General features: G+C 44.1%; 1 protein-coding gene across 2 annotated transcripts in view; it reads right to left on the reverse strand.

Annotated features, from left to right (window-relative positions):
- The window catches only part of ARHGEF5 (Rho guanine nucleotide exchange factor 5), a 29,598-nt gene extending 15,400 nt beyond the window's left edge, over nt 1–14,198 (reverse strand). For both annotated transcript variants that reach the window (XR_002335920.1, XM_021063599.1), the window contains exons 1-5: nt 14,056–14,198; nt 3,829–6,925; nt 3,211–3,268; nt 2,721–2,785; nt 2,265–2,518 (exon numbers count right to left, since the gene is read on the reverse strand). Coding sequence is in view for 1 of the 2 variants with exons in the window: in XM_021063599.1 (XP_020919258.1) it covers nt 2,265–2,518; nt 2,721–2,785; nt 3,211–3,268; nt 3,829–6,913 (3,462 nt within the window). In the remaining variant the exon portion in view is untranslated. The remainder of the gene's footprint in view (nt 1–2,264; nt 2,519–2,720; nt 2,786–3,210; nt 3,269–3,828; nt 6,926–14,055) is intronic.

Here is a 24,500-nt window from a genome sequence, read left to right on the forward strand (position 1 = left end):
TGTGTCTGTTTTTTGTGTCAGTACCATGCTGTTCTGATTACTGTAGCTTTGAAGTATAGTCTGAAGTAAGGGAGCAAGATACCTCTAGCTTTGTTCTTTTTTTCTCAAGATTCCTTGGGTAATTTGGGGTATTTTGTGGTTTTGTATAAATTTCAGAATTATTTGTTGCAGTTCTGTGAAAAATGTTATAGGTATTTTGGTAGGGACCGCAATAAATATCAACTCAAAATGAATTAAAGACCTAAATGTAAGACCTCAAACCATAAAACTCCTAGAAAATAAAGGCAGAACACTCTTTGACATAAATTATAGTTTTTTTTTTGATTTGGCAAAATAAAAAAAAGCAAAAAACCCAATGGAATCTAATTAAACTTAAAAGCTTTTGCACAGTAATGGGAACTATCAACAAACAAAAATACAACCTAGTGAATGGGAGAAAATATTTGAAAATGATATGACCAGTAAGGGTAAATACCCAAAGTATATAAAGAGTTCATAAACTGAATGTCAAAAAATGAAAACAACCTGATTTAAAAATGGACAGAAGACCTGAGTGGACATTTTTCCAAAGAAGATATACAGATGGCCAAGAGACACACGAAAAAATGCTCAACATTACTAATTATCAGAGAAATAGACATTGAAACAATAATAAGATATCATCTCACTTGTCAAAATGTCTATCATCAAAATGTCTACAAGTAAAAAATATTGGCGAGGATACGGAGAAAACAGAACACTAGTACACTATTGGCACAATTTTAAATTAGTGTAGTCACTGTAGAAAACAACTGGAGGTTCCTCAAAAAACTAAAAATATGATTCAGGAATCTCACTTGGGCATATATCAAAGAAAATGAAAACACTAATGTGAAAAGATTCATGTACTCCAATGATCATAGCAGCATTATTTATAAGAGCCAAGACATAGAAGCGTCCATCAACAAATGAATGGATAAAGAAGATGTAGCACATATACATAATGGGATACTACTCAGCCATAAAAGAGAATGAGACTATGCCATTTCCAACAACACTGATGGACCTAGAGTGAGGTATGCTTAGTAAAGTAAGTCAGAAAAAGAAACACAAGTATTCTAGGTTATCATTTATATGTGGAATCTAAAAATAAAACAAACAAATATATAACAAAACAGAAACAGACTCATAGATACAGAGAACAAACTAGCATTACTGGTGGGGAGAGGAAAGGGGGAGGGGCAAGATGGGGTAGGGAATTAAGAGATACAAACTACTTTGTATAAAATAAATGAGCAAGAAAGATATATAGCACAAGGAAATATAGCCATTATTTTGTAATCACTTTAAATCAATAATCTATAAAATACTGAAGCACTATCTTGTACATCTGAAACTGATATAACGTTGTAAATCAACTATACTTCAATTAACAAAAATAAAGTGGTAAACATTTTTGATTGATTACTATGTACTAGAAACCTATTTTCTTTGCTTCTCCAAGTTATTTTTTTGCGACACCTTTTTACAAATGAAGAAACAGAAACTTGGAAAGATCAAGTAATTTGGCCAAAGTTAATAGTTAAATAGCTAAATATTAAAGTGTGCTTCACATCAAAGTCATTTATATTGTCTTTCCTTTGTGCTTTATTGTCTTCCCAGAAAGAAAGGTTTTTAATCCATAGTTTTGGTTGATTATTGAGATGAGCTCTCCATGTAAAACATACTAGTGATAGTAACTTAACATCAGAGCTTTACTATAGTCTTGCTCTTGGGAGTAAGGACCAAGCAGAGACTGATGGTCTTTTAAAGGCCTCCAAGAGGCCAGTGACCCACAGGACAGCTGCAAGGGGCATTCTTCAAGGGAGCCAATAAAACCCCCTGCCTGTGCCTTAGTTAAGAAGAAAACCAGCACAGATGGAAATCCTGGTTAGAAGAGGGAAATTTTAGTCTAGCCTGAAGCTAGACTAACTAGATTAACTCCACACACCTCCAACAAACTCAAGGGTGTGGTCACTTCCTAGAAGCCCAAACCAATGGGAGTAAATGGCCCATGTCATGAGTAGGTGGAGTAGGTGGAGTGGGGGATGGTGGAGATATTCAGGAAGCAATTCAGACCCATCAGCACGGGGATGACCCACTGTCGTGGTATGCACATGTGTGTGGTGAGTGTGTGGTAGGGGTGCTGGTGAATAGGAGATATGAATGGGATGGGAGCTGATGAGGCCTTGCCTTCCCTCCTGCAGCAGCTGCCCAGCCCCACCCAGCCCCTCCCTGCTGGGTACCTCCTGGAGTTTTTGGTCTTCATGGGTCATGGAGAGCAGGACAGTGCTGTTGCGTACTACGGGAATCTCCTGCCAAAGGGAACCACTGGAGGCCATGGAGAGTCGCTGTAGATAAGACTCTGAGGAGACCAGGGCCTTCCGGGGCTGCCGGGGGGAGGCGGGTCCTGGAGCCTCTGTCAGGCTGTCCAGCCGCTGCTGGCTCTGAATTTCTTTGTTCAAAAACACATCACTGTATTCCTGGTAAAGCAGCTGAGCTACAGGGATGAAGAAGCATGGGAGAGGCAGAGAATTAGGGAGATGGGGAGCTGAGGCACAGACCACCAAGCTGCTTCTGGCTCTCCTGGTAACTCTTTCCCCCTATAGGTATCATCACCTCACTGCTGACAGCCAGGAACCCCTCTCCAGTTTTGGGCACAACACAAATGCAGGTCCACAGCTCTGTTTCAAGGTACTCACAGGAGTTGATGAGCTTGGAGCAGCGTCTTGAAAAGCCTCCCATCACCTCTTTCGGCTTTTTCTCCCTGCAGAGTAAAGAAGGGCTCTGTGGTACTTGCTGGCCATCAGATACAGAGAAGCGCCAGGTGATCACAGATAAGACAGTCTCTAACCATTGGGGCATGTACTGGAATATAAGGGCCAAATCCCCTAGTGAGGCAAGTGGCAGCCTGACCCATTTTGGGTAGTTTGTAGCTTTTCAGGGTGCCATATTGAACTTTTACAGGAAGTTCAGTTCATGGCCAAGGGCTTAGGGAGATGGGAGAGTGGGACTCAGCTGACAGAACCAGGTAGATAAAACATCTCCCTACCTTGGAATCCTACTGTATGTCTTTTTCCCTCCCTACCTCTGGAAGAGATGGGGTCCTAGAACCTTGGTCAACTAATGAAAATCTCAGTATCCTAAGAAAAGAGAATATGACTGTATCCATTAGAAGAGAGAGTAACTCACCTAAAAACAATGCTGTCTGAAAGGCCAGGGGTTTTTTCCATGACTGGGCCTCTTGTGTCTGAAAATGGAAATGGGTAAAGTAACTGCAATATCCCAGAGGCGTTCAGAGATGGGCAAGGAATGTAAGATCTAGAATGGAAGATGGAGGCATCTGGATGGAGGGAGGCAGGTGTAAAAGGGCTCGGTTGGGAATCTGAGAGAGAGGGAAGTGTCAGTGTAGAAAGCATTTGAGGACACTGGTCCAAGTCTGTCCCCATCCTTCATGCCAGAAAGTGAACTGGACAGGTAGAAGATGTCTTCTCTACTCCTGGAAGGACACCAAGCAGGTGCTTGTAATTGGAAAGCAGTGGGGGTGGGGGCCCAGAACAACCTTGGGACAAAGAGGTATGTGAGAAAAGAACACCATGGTTGGGTGATGGGTGGAGATAGAGGGGAAGGAGAAGAAAGATCATCACCATAAACTCAGAGAAGCTCGCAAGGACTTTCCTCTGTGTTGGGGCTGGGTGTGTGAGTGAAGCCAGCAGAAGAGCCTGGGGGACAGAAGAAAGATGAGAGGGGAAGAGCTGGATCAAGCTTGGTCTGACATGAGGGACACTGTGGTCCTTGCCCTTGGCTCACCTGAAGGGCCCTCGGGTAGGATAGAAGGTCTGCGCAGGCCTTGCCGGTGCCAGTCCTTGTGCTTATTTGACCCATCACTGTGGATGGCATCTCTCCCACTGCTGCCCTCTGGTGGTTTCCCTGGTTCGCGTCTGTGGGGCCAGCTGGATGACTTTTCCAGTTGGGGATGGCTGGGTTTTTCTGGCTGCCTTGCTCGCCCCAGATCCGACCTCCTCAGGCCATTGGCTCCTTCCTGAGGGGCTGTTCTTCTCAGAACAGGGACAGGGACTTCAGACTCTTCTGAGAATCCTGGTTCAGAAGTTGGTCCCTGGCCCTCCAGAGACCAGGAGGTGGTTGGGGAAGAGGGACTTAGAAGGGTGGTCATGTTGCTGAAAGCCATGCCAGGGGGCACTTCACTCTTACTCCTACTGGTAGAAACCAAAGAGTCTGTTGATCTGCCCATGGCTGGAGGCCAGGAGGTGCGTCCTGCAGAATGGGGAGTGGAGATTGTCCTCTCTTGACAAATAGGCCTTGTCTTGGCTTGATCCCCTGAATGCACAAGTCCTCCCTGAGTGCTCCTGCTCCTCCCCCTAGACTTTGGGGGTAATGGGGGTGGTTCAGTAGGAGGATCCATGACAGGGACAGGGGGTAGAGGCTTGTAGATCCTTGAGCTGCTGGGAGAAGAAACCGGATGATGGTGGGGGTGGGGCGAGTCAGGAGTTGGGGGTAATGGCTTGTTGTATCTCTGCCTGGGAGTAAACAAGGTCTGAGTATGGTGAAGAGGGTCTGGGGTGGAGGGCAGTGGTCGGTGCTGCCTTGCCACAAGGGGGTCAGGAACTTGGGGGAGTGGGCCTCTGGGGGGTCCATGTAGCCCTGACCCTAGGGCCAGTGGAGGAGGATGGCCCCCCTGCTTCAGCATGGGGACCACAGCATGGAGATGGTCATCTCTTTCCACCACAGAGGGGTGGACATGCCTCTTCTCTGGGGGAGGCATGGGCAAAGGTTCATGGACCCTGGCATCTACAGAGATGAAAGGTAGGGAAGAGCCACAGGCAGGGGATGCTGGGGCAAAGGGTGAGTGATGTGGGGATGCCCACTGCTGACTGCCATGGGGGCTGCCAGGGCTTTCTGGCTTGGTGGTGAATTCTTGAGCTTCCTGGCCCAGAATGGGTAATGAACTGGAGGATTCTGGAATGATGCCATTGTCTCTTCCATTTTTCCTGCCCCTCCTTGGGATCACAGAGCCATAGATGGCAGGTTTGGGTGGCCTCTGGGGCAACTCAGAGTGGGAAAAGGAAAGCGATCTTCCTGCCAGGTCCGGAGTTGGTTCTGTCCCATGAGAACCAGGAAAGGAGTTGCTCCTCAGGTGCTGGACTGGCCCAGCACAGCCAGCTAGCAGACCCAGAGGGCTGGCCTGGCCTGCTGAGGGGAAGCTGGGAAAGGCAGCTGGTGGATCCTCAGAAGTCCCACAGGGAGATGGGCTGCTGGTCAGTCCAGGGGCTCTGGAGTTTTCTGGAGAACACGCAGTATCGGAGGGCTCTGTACTAGGAAAGGTGACTGGGGGGCTGCCAGATGGTGAGACAGTTGTGCCGGGGGAGACTTCGGAAGGGCTGGAAGGGGCTGAATCTGGTGTCCTTGGTGGGGTCACTAGTGTACTGGCAGAAACCACCTCAGTCTCCTGGCTGGATGCTGTCCCCTTCCCCAGCTCAGATCCCTCTTGCTGGTTGTACTGAGCTGCTTCTTGGTCAGATGACTCCCCATCAGGAGAGGAACTCGGTAAAGAAATGGGCTGGTGGGACAATCCTGTAGGCTCCAGTGCAGAAGTCAGAGCTTTGAGGGGCAGTTCCTCAGCTCTAGGCTCTGTCTGCACCTTAGGGATTGTGATCATGGGAGAAGAGACCCCAGGGGCTCCCAGCACCAGTGTGGAAGGACCACCATGCTCCCCTTCTCCTTCTGTACTCCTCTCTTCTGCTCCCTCCAGGGTGTCCACATCCCAACTCCCTGGTTCCTCCTCGCTAGACCCTACCTCTTCCTCCTGCTCCTCTATCACTTTCCCCTGTAGACCCTGATCTTCCTCTCCAGTTTCTTTCACTGGTTTCCCTGCTAAGCTTTGAGTCTCCTCGTCCTGAGCATCCCTGATACTTGCTTCTGGCTCTGACAACTCCCACCCCTTCTGTTCCCCTTGTTCCATATCCCCGTGGCCCTGAGTCCACCACTCCCACTCACCATGACTCAGATCTCCCAATTCCCTGTTAGGTCCCACTCTCTCTCCTTGTTTTGCAAACATCACATCTTCTTGAATCTGCTCCTCTATTTGTCTCTGTTCTCTGTCTGCATGATTGACCTTCTTTCCCATCTGCTCCAGCTCCCCTAAAAGCCCAGCAGAGCAGACACCCTCCCTCAGAGTTCCTTCCCCTTGAAGTCCCTCTTTCTCTGGTCCCTGTTCCCCAAGCCCCTCGGCCTTCTGGAGACATGGGGGCCCTTCTCTCCTTGGACCTTCCTGCCTGATGGTTCCACTTCCCAAGTCCTGCTGCTGGCTGGTCTCTGTGGGGTTGTCTTCACAGGAAGGACCAAATCTGGTCTGAGCAGAGGTATCTGGGCAAGTTTCCTCCTTCTCTTCTGTTGGTCCAGTTTCCAGTATCAAAGAAGTGAGTTCTGGTCTAAATTCTACCTCCATTCTTCTGCCCAGTTCACTGGACATTGAGGCCCTGTCTAGGTATTCACCCTGGTTGGGGCCAGTCTGGAGCTCTGGGGGAGCTGGCACCCTTGCCTGTCTGTCTTCCAGGCTCTGGGGCACTGCCTCCTGGTGCTCTGGAGTGTCCTGGGGCTCAGCCATCAGGGTTTCCTGGTCAGTCTCCATGTCTGCAGAGGCTTCACTGGGGAAGGAGGTCATGCTCTCATTTGCATAGTCATTTACATCTCTCTGTCGGGTCTCCAAGAGTGGGTGTCCCTCTGCCCACTTATAGGATGGGTCCTTGCCCTCCTCAGCTTCAGGATCCAAGGCAGGGAGCTGGCTGCTTCTCATGGGAGCTGCCGAGGTAACACTGAATTCTGCTTCAGCAGGAATGGAAGTCGGGGCTCCATGTTGGGGCTCCTCAGCCTCCATCAGGGCTGAATCCTAGAGAGGAACAAAAGACAGATTTTTAAAATCACTTCTTATGATTTTATTTATCAGAGGACAGACAATGAAGGACAAGAGTGGGGCATTTTTTTGGTTCCATTTACAGTCATTCTTCGAGACAAAAGGTACTTCACAGAATAAGCAATCACCGCTAAAACTTATCATTGATTTATTCATTTAATACACATTTACCAAGTGATCCTTTCAAGTGTGGGGCATTCAGAAGTGAACAAAGCAAACTAAGAGCATGTCCTGATGGTGCCTGCAGTCTTGTCAAGGGAGACAGATAATAAACCATTAAATTAGACCGCTGTCAAAGAGTACCAAGCATCCCAGTGGCCATCACGTTCCAGATGGTATCACGTCATATTGTCTCTCCCCGTCTACTCTCTGGACACCAAGAGTGACTCAGTCTCATATAACTCCCAGACACTGTGAATGACACACCCTAGAGCTAACCGCTCAGAGAAGCAGTGTCTGGAGGGGGAAATCTTCCTCCTAAGCTGCTGACGGGATTAAAAATCGGTCCAGCCATTATAGCCAGTGTCTGAGGTACTAAAGCAAACTGGAAATCTCCTTTATACGGTGTCTGGGTTTTACTCATCTTATTTCCCATAGTGTCTAGAAAAGCCTGTAACTAATTAACAAAATACTGGTTTTCAATTACAGAGGCAGCTGTAGTAAAGTGGAACTGTAACCAGACTTAGATGAAAACCACAGTAGATATAATGGGTGCCCACTTGAACAAGGTCCACAAAACTGTGTACCCCTCATTTTAGAATGCTCACCTTCTCTCCAACAACTGTGCCACCTCCCCTCACCGTTGGCTACCTTTCTGACCTTCCCGCCTCTCTTTCCCACTTCACGAAGAATTCACAAACCAGTGGAGAGGAAGAGCTTCAGTTTCTGGCAATACAGAGTGACCCACACCTCCCTCTTTCCATCCTTCCGTCCTCCCTAAGCACCTATTAGCTCTCCCCATGACGCTATGGATGATCTCTCTCACAGCTTAACCTTCTCTAATGGCACCACTCCAGCAGAATTTAAGCATCTCCATACCTTTCTCATCTTTCAACTTGTACACAGAGTTCTTCACACCTGCTGCCCTGACCTTCTCACATCTCACCTACCTCCAACCAGGCTTCTAGAGCACCACTCTGCCCATCTCCCCACCAAACAAGACTCTGAATGCTGATGTTTGTGGTTCTTGCCAGCATTTGACACTACATTGGACACTAATTTGACATTAGAAATGCTCTTTCTTGTTGTTTGTGAGACTATATTTTCCTGATTTAACTCAAGTTCCCCTAGTCCTCTTACAAGGTTATGGTACCCCTCTTCATAGCACTTACCAACTAGAGTTCACTTCACTTCTCCTTTGTAGCATTTATACACTTCTAATTATGTGATTACTCATGTATTTTGATTTATTATCTATCTCACACAATAAGTGGTAAGCTTCATGGGATCAAGAACAATATCTGTCTTATTCAATTATCTATACCTGGCCCATACTAACTGCTCAGGAAACATTTTTCTTTTTCTTTTCCTTCTTTTCATAGGGCTTCATCGGTGGCATATGGAAATGCCCAGGCTAGGGAGCAAATCAGAGTTACAGCTGCTGGTGTACACCACAGCCACAGCAATGCCGGATCCGAACTGCATATGTGACCTACACCACAGCTCAAAGCAACACTGGATCCTTAACCCACTGAGTGACGCCAGGGATCGAAATCACGTTCTCACGGATATTAGTCAGGTTCTTAAACCACTGAGCCATGATGGGAACTCCAGGAAATATTTTCAGTTACAGGATAAAATTCTTGTTTCCCTCCTGGACCACATTCTCTGTATCTAATCAGTCACTCAGTTCTACTGACACCACATCCTAAGTGCCCCTTAAGTCTGTCCACTTTTCTCCATGTCTGCTGCTAGAGGCTAGGACATGCTGTTAACCTCTCATAGCCAGGCTCCTTCTCAAGGCATTTTCACCCCAGCATCTGAGTGATCCTTAAAAGCCCTACTTCCAGTTTAAATTTTTCAGTAGCCTCTGACTGCCGTTGGGGAAACCCAAATACCTATCATGGGTTATATGCCCTCCACAGCCTGGCCTCTGCCTTCTTTTCCAGCAGCCTCATGGCCTGTCAGCACCTCCCTCACCCCACCCACTGGCTTTTCCTCCCTTTAGCTCACCTCCCTCTCTGTCACCCATAGGCCTTCACATTTGCTCCTCCTCTGCCTAGAATCCTCTTCTTCTGCCAGGAGAACCCTTTACTTCTTCTCTCAAACTCATTGCACCTGCAGTTCCACATTCAATGTCTATTTTCTGGGCTAGACTATGAGCTTCATGAAGGCACAAACACTGCTCTATTAACTGCTCAATCCCCTCTGCCTGAAGCTTGGCTGGCCCCCAACAAGATATATTTGCATACATGAAGGAAAGAAGGAAGGAAGGAAGAGCACAGAATTGGAAGAGTGCTATCCAGGTTTTACTTCTGCCTTTTTTGTGTATTGCTAATTTTAAGGCAATTGTAGAAGGATGTAATTTGTTTGAAACTTTGTCTTTATTTTTATTTTTAATTTATTTTTTCAATATTTGTTTGTTTATTCATTTTGCTTTTTAGGGCCACACCCATGGTACATGGAGGTTGCCAGGCTAGGGATCAAATTGGAGCTATAGCTGCTGGCCTATGTCACAGCTACAGCAACGCAGGATCTGAGCTGCATCTGTGACCTACACTACAGCTCACAGCAATGCCAGATCCTTAACCCACTGAGCAAGGCCAGGGATAGAACCCACAACCTCATGGTTCCTAGCTGGATTTGTTTTCTCTGTGTCACAATGGGAACTTCTGTTTTTCTTTTTAGAAAGGATATAATTTACTCTCTCCGCTGGGAGTTCTAATAAAGATTAAATAAAACAACACAAAAAGTAAAAAAAGTGCATTGGTAGCATTGACCGTAATAGAAATGTCAGGAGTTATAAGTGTTACTGGAGACAGAGAAGGAGGAAGAGATAGAGAATGTCTATGAGAGAAATACAGGATTTAGCAGCTGGAAGAACTTTGAGAGACACATGGAAAATGTGGCCTAATTTACAGATGAGGAAACTGAAGGTCAGGTAACCTAGACATTTGCTCAAGTTTCCTGGGCAAATGGTACAGATAAACTCAAATCAAGGTCTCTTAACTTAAGTCTATCATGAGCAATCAGAAGTCCAGCTGTAAGAAAGCTGTCAGGTCATCAGTCTAGAGAAGACCCTGGGGGCCTATGAATCTCACAGCTGTACTTGGACTCACACTTGTCCTGTCTGGCCCAGGCTTAAAGTGGAAGCCCACCACCCCAAACGCCTGCCGTCTTGCTGAGATATTGCACATTCATACATGCTTGCACAAGCACACATGCACACGTGTGTACGCACACACACACACACAGCCACCCTTGCAGGTTCTATGCAGGAGAGCCTGACATAACCAAACAGGCAGGTCCCCAGTCACCCTGCAGCTGTCGTATGTGACAAGCTCCTGGCCACCTCATAGACACAGTTACCATCTATATGGGGTAAAGGGCCAGTAACACAAGCGTACTGTCTAGAAGGACTTTTATGTTCTTTTCCAGTTAATTGACACAGTGTGTGATTTGCTCCCTACATCCAGCCCTAAGTACAAAATACTATAATCACTACAGATGATACTGTGACGTGACCCTATTTTCCCAACCACATGTTAAATGATATACTTGCTCACCATAAGCACCTTCTAAAACTTGGCTCCTACCTGCCTAAGGAGACCTTGTGACTAAAAACCTGTAGCCTCCCCTCACTGGTATGCACACTGTCCCAGCCCTATAACCATCCACACTGGCGTGTCCTCAAAACAAGCAGTCTCTAAATACATATGATATATCTGCTATATTCAGGTCATATCTACCGACAGCATGTACCACATGAACACCTTCAGCGCCATTCTAGTGACACGTGTGTGTCTGTCTCCCACAAGCCCACTGACACGATTTTTAACATTATCTTTACTCATTTGGAAATACTGGTGGTGACCGGCTCAGGCACCATTTCCTTATACTTGGTCCTGTCCTAGTAATCCTATTTCAATCAGGTATGATAAGCCTAGAATGTGACAAAGCTAAAGGAAATCTGTAAAACATGGGTTTAGTCACAGAAAGCCACCAGCAGAGAGGTTTTTATCCCCACTAGGTTAGAGTTGCCTCCTTTTCACTGGGGTGATGAGTGCAGGCAAAGACAGAGCATGGCACCGTGGTGATCTAGCTTTCCTCCAGACCAGGGTCTTCTTTGCATCGGCTGCCCTTGTCCACAGAGGGCACAGATTTCCTTCAAGACAAAGCTCCAAGTCACCCCACTGACATAGTGTGTGACAGAACTCAATATCCACCCCCTCGCCCCCGCTTAGGCCTCCAAATATCCATTTCTGGTCACCAGACATAAATTTGTATTTCAAAGATGTCCCTCCTCCTTCCCTACCTCCCCCATCACACTACTTCTTTAAACCAATGTCAAGGGCATGTGTACTTTTCTTCCTTCCTTCCTTTCCCTCCTTTCTTTCTTTCTTTCCTTTTTTTTTTTTTTTGGTCTTTCTTTCTTTGTCTGCCTTTCTTTCTTTGTCTGTCTGTCTCTTTCTTTCTTTCTTTCTTTCTTTCTTTCTTTCTTTCTTTCTTTCTTTCTTTCTTTCTTTCCTTCCTTCCTTCCTTCCTTCCTTCCTTCTTTCCTTCCTCCCTTCCTCCCTCCCTCCTTTCTCTCGCTCTCTCTCTCTTTCTGTCTGTCTGTCTCTTAGGGCTGGACCTGCAGCATATGAAAGTTCCAAGGCTAGGGGTCAAATTAGAGCTGTAGCTGCCAGCCACAGCCCCAGCAATATGGGATCCAAGCCATGTATGCAACCTACACCTCAGCCCATGGCAAAGCTGGATCCTTAATCCACTGAACAAGCCCAAGGATTGAACCTGCATCCTCATGGATACTAGTCAGGTTCATTACTGCTGAGCCACAAAAGGAACTCCCTCAAATATTCTGAATTCCACCACAAATCACTGGAATACTCTTGAGATAACAATACTTCTCCCTTTACACTGTATCACATCTATTCTACCTTAGGAAAAACAACCATCAAATCAAAAAATGTTCTCATTTTGATTTCAAAAATAAGGTCACCAGCTGGATTAAGGCCTTTATTCACTGACATTATTGTCCCCAGTGCTACAAAGGTATCAAAATAAAACTAGCTTTCTAGACTAACTGCTAGGACATGTGTTCTTCTCATTTTAGGACAGCCCCATTATCCAAATGAAATCTGTAATAAATATCTCTTATCTAGTCCCTAATGTCTGAAAATATCACATCATCCACTGCCTTGTAGACCCCATGGGCTGACACAGATCATCATTAGTGGCAATGTTGCCACATACCCCACAAGCCCACCTGTGGCCCTGATGCGAGTGTGAGTGACTTGTGTCCTTAACATAGATCCTGATGGTGACCTTGTTCTGGTCCACCTTGTAGACACTATAAATGACCAGCTTCTGTTCACTCCACTTACATGGTGAGTGACTCACCCCTGTCTACACCAGATGCTGTAAATCATCTGTTTGGGTCTACACCACTTGAGTAACACTGATCCTGTTCTTGTCCACAGTGCATAGTGACTGACCAATCCAGACGCCATGAATGACATGTTCTTGTCTACCCCACAGACACTATGCTTAATGCTGCCACAGACAACCACAGACACACCACACTGTGGGTAGCCCTATACTCTAGGGATCTCTAATCTAGAAAGATTCTTGACTCTATTTAGAATCACTGTATTCTTTTGATAACAGGGATTCCTTTGCACATCTCCTGACTTCTCTCTTCCCCACTAGGACAATGACAAATATTTCTCCTGCTGGACAGTCTCACGCAGAAGGGACACCCTTCCATGCCCTCCCCAAAACTCACTCCATGGACAAGGTCCCAGTTTCAGGCCCCACACACTGGTTAGCAAAGGATCCTCCTCTTGCCAGGGCCTCGACCAGGGGCTCTTTCACACTCCAGGTGTAGAGAAACCAGGAAGTCTGAGCAAGAGGCCACATCGGGAGATAGTTAGCCAGGAGGTGGGATTTCTGGAGTAGTCAAGGATGCAAGACCTGGGGCTGTAATGCAGGAGCAGCAGAGGGAAGAAGCTAGAAAAGAAAGTCACCCTCTCTCTCCCTTGTCTGTTGGACACACCTTTTCCCCTTAATCTGACAAGAGTCCTGACCAGAGTTCACTCCTAGGGAAACAGGACAGCAATGCTGGCTTTGGAATCCAAGATCCGGGAAGGGGAGCCCTGCTGAGATATGAGAATCAAGGGCCCCGGGATGAACTCCCTGGGATAGTCTTGCCAGTGAGTGGTTATAAATGATGCTCAGTATTAGAGTTCAGAAGGGTGTTCTAGCACTCCCGCCCCAACACTGGAACAGCTCCCCTCCCACTTCCCCAAGTTCTGAATGCACTGTTATGATCAACACCAAGCTGTGGAAGCACTCCCCATATGTGGGGGCACAGGGTGGAGGGCAGGGCAGGAGTCCTCTTTTCTAGGGGTTAAGGCTTCTTGGCTAACAGGGAAGAGTGTAACTTGGACATAACGCAGCGTAGGAATCCATAGGAAGTTAAAGGAAGGAAGGCCCGGGCCTGGTTAAGAAAGAGGAGAGGACAAAACATCTCCAGGTAGGGAGAACGTCCACAGAGGGAATCTCAGTTATTCCTCATTACAGGGGTTATCTTCCCACCCCCGGGGCCTAGACTTTGAAGCGAGAGCCCTGATTACCGGCCCAGGGAACATCTAGGGGCAGGGTGCCCAATTCCAAGGCGGGGACCAGGCCGGAAGCAAATTTTTCCAGGCAAGAGCATTTCTTCCAGCTTCCCTCCCCTTCCAGACCAAGGTACTCGGTCGCACACCCCGAACTCTGCCTATCTGCCCAGCTCCCCCTTTCCGGAGGCTGCGCCCCGGAACCCAGCGGGGGCTGGTCCCAAGGTGAAGGCCTAGATCTCGGTCCTTCCCGCGCCCCTCCCTTCCCTCCGCCAGGGCTCTACTGCCGCCCGCCCGGAGCCTAGAGCTGCGGGGGAGGAGGGCACCCACCTGGGCAGTGTCACATGCTGTCCCGGCCCGAGAGTCCCCTCGGGTCCCAGGCGCCGGCCGGCAGTCCCCAGCACAGGCCCCGGCCGCCCCGCCGCCCCGCCCGGCTGGGAGGGAGGGATCTGCTTCTCCTCCTCGGAAGTTTCAGGTGAGGAAACCAGGGACACACCTTCCTGGGGGAGGGCCGGGGCCCGTCCGCGCCGGAGCCTCATTGGTGTGAAGGGAGCTCCGGCGTCAGAGCGGGGAAGTGCCGGCCGGGCCAGGAGCCCTGGGCGCGGTGGTGAGCGCGGAGCGGGCGTGCGTGGCGCGGGGAACAGCGGCGGCGGGCCACCCGAGGGCGTAGACCGGGATGCAGAGGGTGAGAGGGCTCTCCTGGGCCCGTCTAGGTCCCTGGGATCTGCCTGCGTGTTTCTTGTCCCGGGTATTTCTCCCGGCCTTTACCTGAGCCTGACCCTGGACCCTGCTGACGTGCTTCTGTTAATGTTCACCTCCTGGCCAGTCTGCGCCTCAGAACGTCTGAGTTTCCCTGTGTTTCTGTGTTTGCGTCTTTGCCCTTAGGCCTTAATTAAGATTAATTTCTCTTCCTTGATGGCCACCTGTCTCTCCCTGTATGAAGAAGGGTGTATTCTGCTCCTTCTCCCCTGCTTTATCCCTGCCCTCTGCCCGCCTCCACTGTCTCCCCACTTTGTCTACCTCTGACTCCCCAGGAGGCCATTGCTTAGGGCCTGGGAATATGCATTTCTAAAGCAGCATGTTGATCTTTCCTCCGTGTAATATCTGAGTTCACATGTCCCGGGGTGTGTTCCTTCTGCATTCTTCCTAGGATCTCTCTGTGTGTATCTAAGCCTATGTCTCAGCCCTTTGCATTTTCTCATAACAATTTTTTTTTCTGATTTTTTTTTTCAGGGAAATCTTAGTTCTCTGGGTCTCTGAGGCCAAAGCTAAGGGGACTATCTTTATGCCTTTCCATCGCTTCAAAGAATGCCAAAATATTGCATAGTACAGCCACGCAACACATACACACAGTAAGAATCCCTCCCATAAGGGACAGATTCACTCATTACACCAAGGGTTTCTGTGGTGAAATACATCAAGTAGAATCTTAATAGGCTTTCCGACTATTTTGTTCTTAGGAGTACCATGATCTATAAAACCAAATAGCTAGTCAGTTAGACCATTTTTAGATTACTGTTCCCATCGGCTGCTACACTGATCCCAGCATGACCAGTACTTGACTCACGCCTACCAGTACTTGGAAGGGGCCTTAGGATAGAATGCCATTAAGGCAGAATAGTCTCTTTTCTAATGGGATCCTGAAGCATCTCTATGTTCAAAGGAAGTGCTGCTTTGGCCACATTATTCTGTGGGGTTAAACCCTAAACATTCAGCAGCCTTTAGCTACTCTAGGCTGCTAAGTAAGGGGTGGGAAGCCATGGGGAAAACCAGGACTCCATGGAGTTCTGGTATGAAAGAGCAGGCCTTGCAAGTACCATAAGCTCAGCAAGAGATAAGTAATGGGGAGGGCAGTTAGTCAAAAAGTTTAAGCTAGAACTGCCTATCTCTCAGCCAGGAGAGAGAATTCAGCCTAGGGTGTGGGAGATCCCTTGATTTCTAAAGGTTGAGCAGTTAGTAAGCTTTTGATCCTTGAGCAGAAGTTGCTGGTCTCTGCTCTGTTCCATACTGTCTCATGGGAATGGGCAGTGTGCTCAGAGATGTGGTCACTGCCTTCTATACCAGACTGGCTATTATTTCTGCTCCACTCTGGCTGCCCTGATCCTCCTCCTACAACTCTTTAGCCCTTTGTTTTCTTTGAAAGTCAGGTCTCCTAGATGTGACCTCTTATTCTGCCAGCTCTGACCTATCAGCATTTTGTTTTTATTTCTTTAAGTCCACACTTGATTCGATGACCTCTGGGTCATTGAGAGTTAGGCATACAAGGCTCGACCTGATTTTTCAACTAGCAGTGAGACCTAGGAAAGTTAAAACTTTTCACTTAGGGAGTTGACCCTTCCCATGGAGGGTTCCAGTCACAGGATATTTGCCTATGGGGACCAATCTAACACTCCAGGCTCCTCTTCCTTTCACAGTGCAAGTCAGTCTTCTCTTTTTTCTTCTTTTCCATTTCTTCTTCTTCTTTTTTCAATGCCCACATCCATGGCATATGGAAGTTCCCAGGACAGGGATTGAATCTAATTCAATGCCAGATCCTTTAACCCACTGCCTGGGCCGGGGTCAAACCCATGACCTGAACTGAAGCCTCTGCCAGCAGATTCTTAACCTACTGTACCACACTGGGAACTCCTTTTCCATTTCTTGATGCTTGCTTTAGGGGAGTGGGCTTCTTAATCAGGCCTGTCATGCTCTATCAAGATCTTGACACTTTATTTGGGCCATTTTCTCTATAAAGGCCCAGAGGAGAGAGAATGATACAGTGGAAAGCAGATAGGGTTTTGATTCAGTTAGGATTTGAATCCTGTCCTCACCACATACTTAATGCAAAAGTTTGGCATATTAACCTTTCTGTGCTTCATATTCATCTTTCTATGCTTCATTTTCTTCCTGTCCTAAGTTGGAATACTAATATTTAACAGTAGCTGGCTCCATGGGTTGTTGTGGTGATTCAGCAGGGGTATATATAGCATCACCTTAGTACAGTGTAGAAATTGATTGATAGGGGTTGGTTTCCTTTCCTAACAGTGCCTGATGTTATGCATGTTGAATGAATAAAATTACACTAACAAGATGATAAGAGCTAGGAAAGATAAACCAATTCAAAGTAATTTTAAAATGAGAGCGGTATTAGACAGGGGAAAAATAAAAGGTTTTGGTTTGGGGGAACTTTTTTTTTTTTTTTAATTGGAGCCAGTGCCTTTGACATCCAGCCATGATGGGGGAAGGACAGAGAACTGTCCTGTGTAGTTATAGGTGTTGAGAGCAAAGGGATTCAGTGACTTTTTTGAAGGAAGAACTCGTCAGAGTTCTCCCTGCGGCTGTCACTGCCCTGACAACTTGTCTTCCTGGTGCCACCATCCCAGGTTCTGCTGTATAGCCTCCCACTTGGTTAACTCTGACCCTCAGCTGATTCAGTCCTCATTCTATGAATACCGTTCTCACCTTTCTAATTCTGCTTTTTGCCAGATCTTGTGAGTCATCCTTGAATTTTTTTGAACATACTTTGAACTCCATTCTCTTCTTCACTTGGCTGGCCATAGTCTCTCTATCTTTCTCTTTTAAATCCACCCTGACTTGGCCAGCATGGTCCTTAACTATCCTGTTCCATTCTGATGAGTTTTTCTTTCTCATCCTTGGTTTCCCTTTCTTTCGTTTCTTAATCTTTGCACATTGGTGCTAGACTAAATATAATGCTGTTCAAAGTATAAATAGTAATTGCCTCATTCTTTTTTTAAAAATTCATTTACTTAGCAGGCATTTTTAGAAACCAGATATACAAAAACCAGGTCTGTACCCCAAAGAGTTCTCAATCTGATTGAAGAGAGAAACAACTAGCTAATAATGACAGCAAAGTGTCATGAGTATTATGCTGAGATCTACATAAAGGGTGATGCAAGCATGAACGAGAGAGCACTGCTTGGGGAATAAGAGAAGGCTTACCGGATAAGGTGATATTTGAGTTGACTTGTCTCAAAAAAATACTATGTTAAGTGGTAGAGAGGAAAGTAGAGGAAAAGCATACCAATAGTGGGAAAAGGACATAAAAAAATAGAAGCATGAACACATTCCATTCTAGGAAGAACAAATAGTGTGGGCTTAACATGAAGTGTGGTAAGGAAAAGGGAGAGAAGAAAAAGAAAAAAAAGTGATAACTATGTAAAGTGATGAATTAGGTTGATTGTAGTGATAATTTCACAGTATATACACATCAAGTTGTACTCTTTAAATATATTCATTTTTTTTGTCAATTACTAAAAAAAATGAGTCTGCAAATAAGGAGTATAGAGTCTAAACTCAGTAAGTAGCATGTGTGACCTGCAAGCCCCTTCATTTTCTGCCTGCCTGACTTCACACTCTCCTCAGGTCTCTGGAGGCTCTTAGTTCTTGAAATTTATCCTTTAGGGGATATTTTTACCTTGGGTGCATATATCATAGGAAAATATACATGCCTCTGCATCTTACTCAATTGAGCATCTCCAAAATATATGGAAAATTAAGTCTGAGAGTGATCGTGTATTTCATAGAATGGTTACAGCCATGATAGAGGCCATGTTGTAAAGTGACAGCAGGATTTTATCCTGCACTGCAAGAAGCAATTCCTGGAAGTGCCATTATTCATTTTGCCTTGCTTTTCTTGGGTATTTGGTTTTGGGATGCTTCAGAGTTCTCCCACCCCAACCCAAATCTTGGAAGATAAGAATGGGGATGGAGAGGGGGATGGTCCCTGTTTGCAGAGAGAATAAAACCAATGATGTTCATTTAGTGTAGTTCTGGCTCTCCGGCAATGATTCCCAAACCTGGCAAATCAGCAAAATATCCAGGGAAGATTTTTTTTTTAATTTTTATGGAAGTATCGTTGAATTATAAGGTTGTGATGATTTCTGCTGTACAACAAAGTGATTCAGTTATACATGTACCAGGGAATATATTTTTCTTTGTTATTGTTTGTTTTTAAGTGTCTGATGTGATTATGATAAGAATCTAGATTGGGGAACCTTGATATGAAAGCAGTGGTTCTTACACCCTCACACCAGATACAAAATAAACTCAAAATCGTTTAAAGACTTAAATACAAGATATGACACCATAAAACATTCTCAGACATAAATTGTGCCAATATTTTCTTAGGTCAGTCTCCAAAGGCAATACAAATAAAAGCAAAAATAAACAAATGGGACCTAATCAACTTATAAGTTTTGTACAAAAAAGGAAACCAGGAACAAAACAAAGACAACCTATAACTGGGAGAAAATATTTTCCAAATGATATGACCGACAGGGCTTAATTTCCAAAATATACAAAGAGCTCATATAACTCAATAACAAACAAACCAATCAAAAAATGGGCAGAAGACCTAAACAGATATTTCTCCAAAAAAGACATATGGAAGGGCAATAGGAACATGAAAAGATAATTATCATCACTAATTATTAGAAAAATGCAAATCAAAACATAAAAGACTGAATAGCCAAAGCAATCCTGAAAAAGAAAAGTGGAGCTGGAGGAATTAGGCTCCCTGACTTCAGATTGCCCTACAAAGCTATAGTCATCAAAATAGTGTGGTACTGGCACAGAAACAAATGTAGATCAACAGAACAGGATAGAAAGCCCCAAAATAAACCCAAGTACCTATGGTGCATTAATCTATGACAAAGGAGGCAAGAATATAAAACGGAGTAAGACAATCTCTTCAATATGTGGTGCTGGGAAAACAGGACAGCTACATGACAAAGAAATGAAATTAGAACATCCTCTAACACCATACACGAAAATAAACTCAAAATGGATTAAAGACCTAAATGTAAGACTGGGTACTATAAAACTCTTAGAGGAACACTAAGGCTGAACACTCTTTGACTTAAACTGCAGCAATATCTTCTCAGATCCACTGCCTAGAGTAATGAAAACAAACAAATGAGACCTAATTAAACTTAAAAAGTTTTTGTGCAGCAAAGGAAACCATAAGCAAAATGAAAAGACAACACACCACACAGAGTAGGAGAAAATATTTACAACTGACAAGGGATTAATCTCCAAAATATACAAACACCTCCTGCAATTCAATACTAAAACAAACAAACAAACAAACAAACAAACAAAAACCCCAACCAACCCAATAGAAAATATGGGCAGGGCTAGATAGACATTTCTCCAAAGAAGACATATAGATGGCCAAAAAACAAAAATAAAAACAAAACAAAAACCAAACAATACACATGAAAAGATGTTCAACATAACTAATTATTAAAGAAATGCAAATAAAACCACTATGAGCTACCACCTTACAACAGCCAGAATGGCCATCATCAAAAAGTCTACAAATAATAAATGCTGGAAAGGGTGTAGAGAAAAGGGAACCCTCTTACACTGTTGGTGTGAATGTACATGGGTGCAACCATTATGGAAAACAGTATAGAGGTTCCTCAAAAAACTAAAAATAGAACTATCATATGATCCAGCAATCCCATTTCTGGGCATCTATCCAGAGAAAACCATAATTTGAAAAGATTCATTCACCCCAGTGTCATTATAGCACTATTTACATTAGCCAAGACATGGAAAGCAACTTAAATGTCCATCAACAGAGGACTAAATAAAGAAGATGTGGTACATATATACAATGGAATATTACTCAGCCATAAAAAGAATGAAATAATGCCATTTGCAGAAACATGGATGGACCTAGAAGCTACCATACTTTCTCTTCAGTGAAAGACAAACGTCATATGATATCACCTATATGTGGACTCAAAACAAACAAACAAAAAAGGATACAAATGAACTTATTTATAGAAAAGAAACAGAGTCACAAACTTTGAAAAACTTATGGTTACGGAAGGGGACAGGTGGGACGGGTGAAGGGATGGACTGGGGGTTTTGGATTGGCATATGTACACTGAGGTATGTGGAATGATTGGCCAATGGGAACCTGCTGTTTAGCAAAGAACTCTACCCAGTATTGTGATAATCTATATGGGAAAAGAATCTAAAAGAGAATGGATATGTGTGTATGTATGACTGAATTACTTTTTTGTACAGCAGAAATTATCACAACTTTGCAAATCTACTATACTTCAATAAAACTTAAAAAAAACCCTAACTTTCCCCTGTGTATTCTTTTTTTAAGACTCTCACAGCATTACTGTTAAATTTTAATTTTGAAACATACATACAGAGAATTGTTTTTAAAAAATAGCCTATGAGGTAAAAATAACATCACCATTCACTGTTGCTTTGTAAATACTATGCAGGAAGACAACCAAAGAGACTACCTACCCCCCGTATTGTGTGTACAAAAACCCAATTTCTATGGATATTTTTTCTATGTGAAAAAATTGTATGGACTTTTATAAATATTGTTTCTAGCACAATTCTATATTTGTAAATTAATTTGTAATGTGAACTGGGATAAAAATATTTTTTTCCCAAGAAAGCACACTGAATGCTGGAAATCGCATGAAATAAACTTTTAAGTGGGATAAACAAACAAAACCCTACAATGAGGTACTACCTCACACAGGTCAGAATGGCCATCATTAACAAGGCTACAAATAATAAATACTGGAGAGGGTGTGGAGAAAAAGGAACCCTCCTACATTGTTGGTGGGAATGTACATTGGTGCAAATAGTATGGGAAACAGTTTGGAAGTTCCTCAGAAAATTAAAAATAGAGTTTCCATATGATCCAGTAATCCCACTCCTGGGTATATATCTGGAGAAAACTATAATTTGAAAAGCCCCCCCCCCACACACACAATGTATACATGCAATGGAATATTACTAAGATATAAAAAAGAATGAAAGAATGCCATTTGTAGCAATATGGATTGACCTAGAGATTATCATACTAAGTGAAGTAAATCAGAAAAAGACAAATACCATGTAATATTACTTACATATGGACTCTTATCTAAGAAACAGAAATGGACTCACAGGCATAGAGAACAGATTTGTGGTTGCCAAGAGGGTGGAGGGGAGGATTGGGAGTTTGGGATTAGTAGATGCAAACTATTATATATAAAATGGCTAAACAAGAAATTCCTATCCTATAGCATGGGGAACTAAATTCAGTATTCTATAATAAACTATACTGGAAAAGAATATAAAAAATAAATAGGTATAACTGAATCATTTTGCTGTACAGCAGAAACTGACACAACATTGTAAATCAACTATACTTCAATAAAATAATTTTTTAAAAAGCAGTGGTTCTTTACCAGAGGTTTTTATTGTAATCACCTGATAGGTTTATGAATTTGCCCTTGCCCCAAACCTATGGAGTTTCAGTGGTGTGGAGTCAAATAGAACTATTAGAAAAGGCCTAATTATAGTGGAGACTCTGATGGACAGCAATGGTTCTAAAACATCTTTTATCCTATCTTCTTTCAGTAAAAATATTTCAACAAATATCCCCAATATATATTTTATTCATTTGTAAAGGATATACATGCACTTCTTTAGAGCATACAAAACAGACATTTAAAATAATGAGATAAAAATAAACAATGAAATGTCTAATATTTTCATGCCATTTTCTTTTTTTTTTTTTTCTTTGTCTTTTTTTTGTCTTTTTGTTGTTGTTGTTGTTGTTATTTCTTTTGGGCTGCTCCCGCAGCATATGGAGGTTCCCAGGCCAAGGGTTGAATCGGAGCTGTAGCCACCGGCCTACGCCAGAGCCACAGCAACGCGGGATCCGAGCCACGTCTGCAACCTACACCACAGCTCACGGCAACGCCGGATCGCTAACCCACTGAGCAAGGGCAGGGACCGAACCTGCAACCTCATGGTTCCTAGTCAGATTCGTTAACTACTGCGCCACGACGGGAACTCCTCATGCCATTTTCTCAATGGATCCACTGAGCATCCCACTGTGTGGACCCCTGATAGAAAGAATGGAGTCAGTGGTTCCTTAATTAAACTTCAACTCACTTTAGAGTCTCTAGTAGCTGTCTAGAAGTAGAATCACACACTCCCAAGTCACTCTTACTTATTTAATTCACTCAATCATTCGACATATATTTATTGTGTTCCTATTATGTGCAAGGGATTGAATGAGGGGACAAGGATGGTCTGCATGGTCCTTATAATGTCAGCTTATATTATGATAGCACATAAACATTGAAAAAGTGATTACTTAATAATCATGCTATTATAATTTTAATGGCTACAAAATATATATGTATAATTTAACAGAATAGCCTTATCTGGAGAGTTAGAGAAATCAGTAGTTTGGAAGGAATACTCCTGTTGCACTCTGAAGGATGGATAGAAATTAGCTCGGCAAAGAGGACGGGGAAGAGGATTTCAGGAGGAAGTGAAGAATTTGAAGCCCTGAGGCAGGAAGGTCACTGGCTCATATCAGGAGTGGAACGAAAGCTAGAGAGTTTCAGACAGGGTGGAGTGAGAGACAGCCACAACATGAAACCGATGATGTGAGTGGAGAGCAGAGATCACGGGGACCTAGGTGACCACACTAAGGATTTGGGTCTTTATCCTGAGGGCAAGGGAAGCCACTGAAGGCTTTAAAGCAGGGAAGTGACAGGACCAGATTTGCATCTCAAAATGATCACTTAAGACGGTACAAATTATTTCTAATCTTTCCCTTCTTATCTTAGAAACCTCTGCTTTTACATTGCCCTCAGCTTATAGTTTCCCTTTTCCTATTTCTGTGAACTTTTACAAGATCCAGCATTGAAGTCACTTCCTTGGTGAGGCCGTCTCCTCTTCTCTATTCCAAACTTGCACACCGCTTGGAGCTAATCTCCAGAATGGCACTTCCTAGGTTTCAGTATAATTTACCTGCTTAACTTTTACTTGGGGAGGGCAGGTGAAGAAAGTTGAACTGACTACAGTCTTCATGGCACATTGTCATCTCTGGTTCCTTTGGTTTCTCCAAGTTTCCGCCTTTGTTTTGCTTATTTACTCCTTTTTATTATTAAAAAACTCTGTGTATTTCTGTGGACATATTTTAAATTTACATAAATGCTGTTGTGCTATCAGTCTTAGATTTTTTTACTTTTTCTAATGAGAATAAAATTTGAAGGTCTAGTCATTTTTCTTTGTGAACCCTTATACTTTCTTTTTATTTTCCTTTTCTTATATGTTCTTCTTTCATTTATCTTTAATTCTATTTTGGGTGTGAATATGTATGTGTGCATATATATTTATGAGCCATATTCTTTTTGGTGTAAGATGACAAATACACACACATGTGTGTGTGTTTGTGTGTATGTACATATATGCGTGCGTGTGTATATGTATATGTAAATATTTAACCAGATTTATATTGGCAGGAAGAGGGAGTTAGGGTCCCTAGAATTCCTTTGATGTGGGCCTAAAGTCAAATATTACTTTTATAATTTTATGCATATATATTTTTTCTTTTTCTCTTATTTAAGAGCAAGAAAAGGTGCATTACGTTTTTTTTTGTATTTTTTAGACTAAAAATCTCATAGTCATATTTTTATTTTTTTTAATTTTATTTATTTATTTTTTTCTTTTTTGGCCGCCCTCTAGCATATGAAGTTCCCAGGCCAGGGATCAGATCTGAGCTGGAGTTGTGACCTATGCCATAGCTGTGGCAATGCTGGATCCTTTAACCCACTGCACAGGGCTGGGGACTGAACCTGTGTCCTGGCACTGTAGAGATGCTCTCGATCCCATTGCACCACAGTTGAAACTCCTCATCATATTATTGAAAGAATGGGAAGGTCCCACTGTGGCTCAGTGGTAATGAGCCTGACTAGTATCCATGAGGATGTGGGTTCAATCCCTGA

Source organism: Sus scrofa, chromosome 9 (assembly GCF_000003025.6).
Source record: "Sus scrofa isolate TJ Tabasco breed Duroc chromosome 9, Sscrofa11.1, whole genome shotgun sequence".
NCBI lineage: Eukaryota > Metazoa > Chordata > Mammalia > Artiodactyla > Suidae > Sus > Sus scrofa.